General features: G+C 35.2%; 1 protein-coding gene across 1 annotated transcript; it reads right to left on the bottom strand.

Moving 5' to 3' along the window:
• Nucleotides 1–200: 200 nt before the first annotated feature.
• On the bottom strand, nucleotides 201–1,704 carry LOC107817539 (mitogen-activated protein kinase kinase kinase 20-like). Its single transcript, XM_016643390.2, has one exon. The coding sequence runs from the start codon at nucleotides 1,541–1,543 to the stop codon at nucleotides 473–475; it is 1,071 nt and encodes a 356-aa protein (XP_016498876.2). The 5' UTR covers nucleotides 1,544–1,704; the 3' UTR covers nucleotides 201–472.
• Between the last annotated feature and the right edge of the window lie 708 nt (nucleotides 1,705–2,412).

A 2,412-nucleotide genomic window follows, 5' to 3' on the forward strand; every position in this document is an offset into this window, starting at 1 on the left:
AGGATCCACTGATTAAGGAGATACCAATTTTTTTATTCATTTTTGGAGTTCTGAGCCTTGATTTACTTGCAAGAGATAATCGGAATCATTGCGTATGCCATAGTTTATGATTGCCGCACCAAAAAATACAAACACATACAAATATCCAATCAAATCCAAAGCACAAATCACAAATGCACCACTGCCATTCTGCAATTCCCATTCCGAAAAATCAGTCACTATTCAATACGATTATAATCCAACACTGTACACTTTGTCGAGTGCAAATCAGTTGTCTTGATAAAAATTCAGAACCTATTGTATTGTATGTGGAAACCAATTTCATGTACAATAAAAATAAAAAAGAATTGGACTAGCCTAACTGACTAATCACTAAAGGGTAAAAAATAAAAATAAAACCAGAGGCCTAAACATATCCTCAAAAAATTTGGAAAAACTGCCTCTGCCTCTGGCTTTTCTCTTATATAAAAAATCACCTAACATTGACCCAATCATCAGCAGACGACCATTCAGGTCTAATTTCACTCACTAGTCCTCGGAGCCTCTCCGCCGTTGAATTGTACCATGACCCACTGCTCAAATTCAGCTTTTCTTGATTTTCCGACGAAGGCAGACAAGTAATTGAACATGTTTCCGGTAATTGATCAGAAACCCAATCTGGGAAATCAAATGGACATTTAGGAGATGTTGATGGAATTTCACTCTTATTTTCTTCATTCAATGTAACAGTGCCATAATAATCATGATCAGCCACAAAGGGATGATTTAAAAGCATCTCAGCCGTCCATCTCTTACTCGGATCTTTCACAAAGCACTTTTCTAAAAAATCTTTTCCTTCTTCTGATAATTTCTCTGGGATTTGAGGCAACTGATTTTTAACTCCAATTGCCATTAACAATTCTGTAACATCAGTGCATCTCCACGCTGGAACTCCGGTAACCATCTCAGCCACCACACACCCAAGTGCCCATATGTCCGCCGCCGTACCCTGTTCGCCGCCAGTGACCATCTCCGGCGACATGTACAATGGGGTACCTCTCAATTCACATCGCAAATTATCCTCTTTCTTGGTTCCAACTCTCTTTGCTAATCCAAAATCAGCAATTTTCACTTTACCATCTTGACCTAAAAGAATATTTTGAAGCTTTATATCGCAATGCACATAGGCACTTTTATGAATATAATTTAGCCCTCTGAGCATACCCTTTGTGTATCCTTTAACTTCAAATTCAGACAACCTTTGATTTTCTGAATTCTTGAGTTTATCTGCTAAGGATCCTCCAGAAGCATACTCTAACAAAACATTGTACAAATTTTCGCCGTTTTCGCATGAATAACTATCACCAAAGCAGCGGATGATTTCAGGAAAACTTTTAAGTTCATCCAAAATTTTCTTCTCATTCCTGAGGGTAGCAGAGTGGGAAACCCAAGATGACTTTACTACCATCAATGGAAGAATTTGAGTAGTCTGCTTTGTGGGTATTGCAAAACTGACTTTTCCAAAACTTCCTTGACCAACAGCTTCACCACGAACCCAATCCATGAGATGAAATTTGGTAAAATTTTAGGCTTTTGTTTGGGTAGAATAGGAAGAAGAATGTGAGAGAACAGAGTAGGCCGCAACTCACAACGAACTCTGTTTAATCCATGTTATTTATATATATAGGGGTTGGGAATGGGATAGTTTTCCTATTTTTGTTTGGTTTTAGTTTATAGGCCAATTAATAATGTTCCCATGAGTCGTGATGAAATAAATATGTGGGTGTTGAGTGCGGAAGTGGCAGTAATGTTATAAAAAAAGCACGTGTTTTTTGCAAATACATACTACTTCCTAAATTGGCTGAATAGAAACGGCGTACCTAAGTTTATAGAAACGTGGCTGTTAAGGTGGGAATGCATTAAATAAAAGAAAATTGAAAAAAGAACTTGGAAGGACCCACGCGGGGAACTTTCCTAAAATATTCTCAAAAAATATGGTAAATTTCCTTATAATCACTCCTACGTGAATTAGGATTCTCCTGCTTGTTCCGTGGTTCCAATTTTACAATTTGCTTTCTAATTTCTTTTATAAGTAAAAAAAAAAAACTAATCGACGCGAGTTATTAGTTGTTACCATATTTCATTTTTTTTCTTTCTTGAAGAAAAGGTAACCCATTTATCATAATTAATATTTTTCTTGCTATATATATTTGGCTAATCATTTTTTTGAGGAAAATATTTTGGATACTTATAAATTGAGATTCTTACCTTCACTATATTTTTTCAAGAGTGAATTTTCTGAATTATGTTTTAACATACTATAGCTAGCAGGTTGTATGCTTTATTTTCGAGGTAAATAGTTCTAATTATTATGAATATATTCTTGTATTACTTTTTTTAGTAATATTAAAAATTTATTTAAATGTTCTTCAG

This window comes from Nicotiana tabacum, chromosome 17 (assembly GCF_000715075.1).
Source record: "Nicotiana tabacum cultivar K326 chromosome 17, ASM71507v2, whole genome shotgun sequence".
Taxonomy (NCBI): Eukaryota; Viridiplantae; Streptophyta; class Magnoliopsida; order Solanales; family Solanaceae; genus Nicotiana; species Nicotiana tabacum.

Bases quoted from the DNA above. Each gene is read 5' to 3' on its own strand.
- LOC107817539 (XM_016643390.2), bottom strand. From the start codon at position 1,543: ATGGATTGGGTTCGTGGTGAAGCTGTTGGTCAAGGAAGTTTTGGAAAA.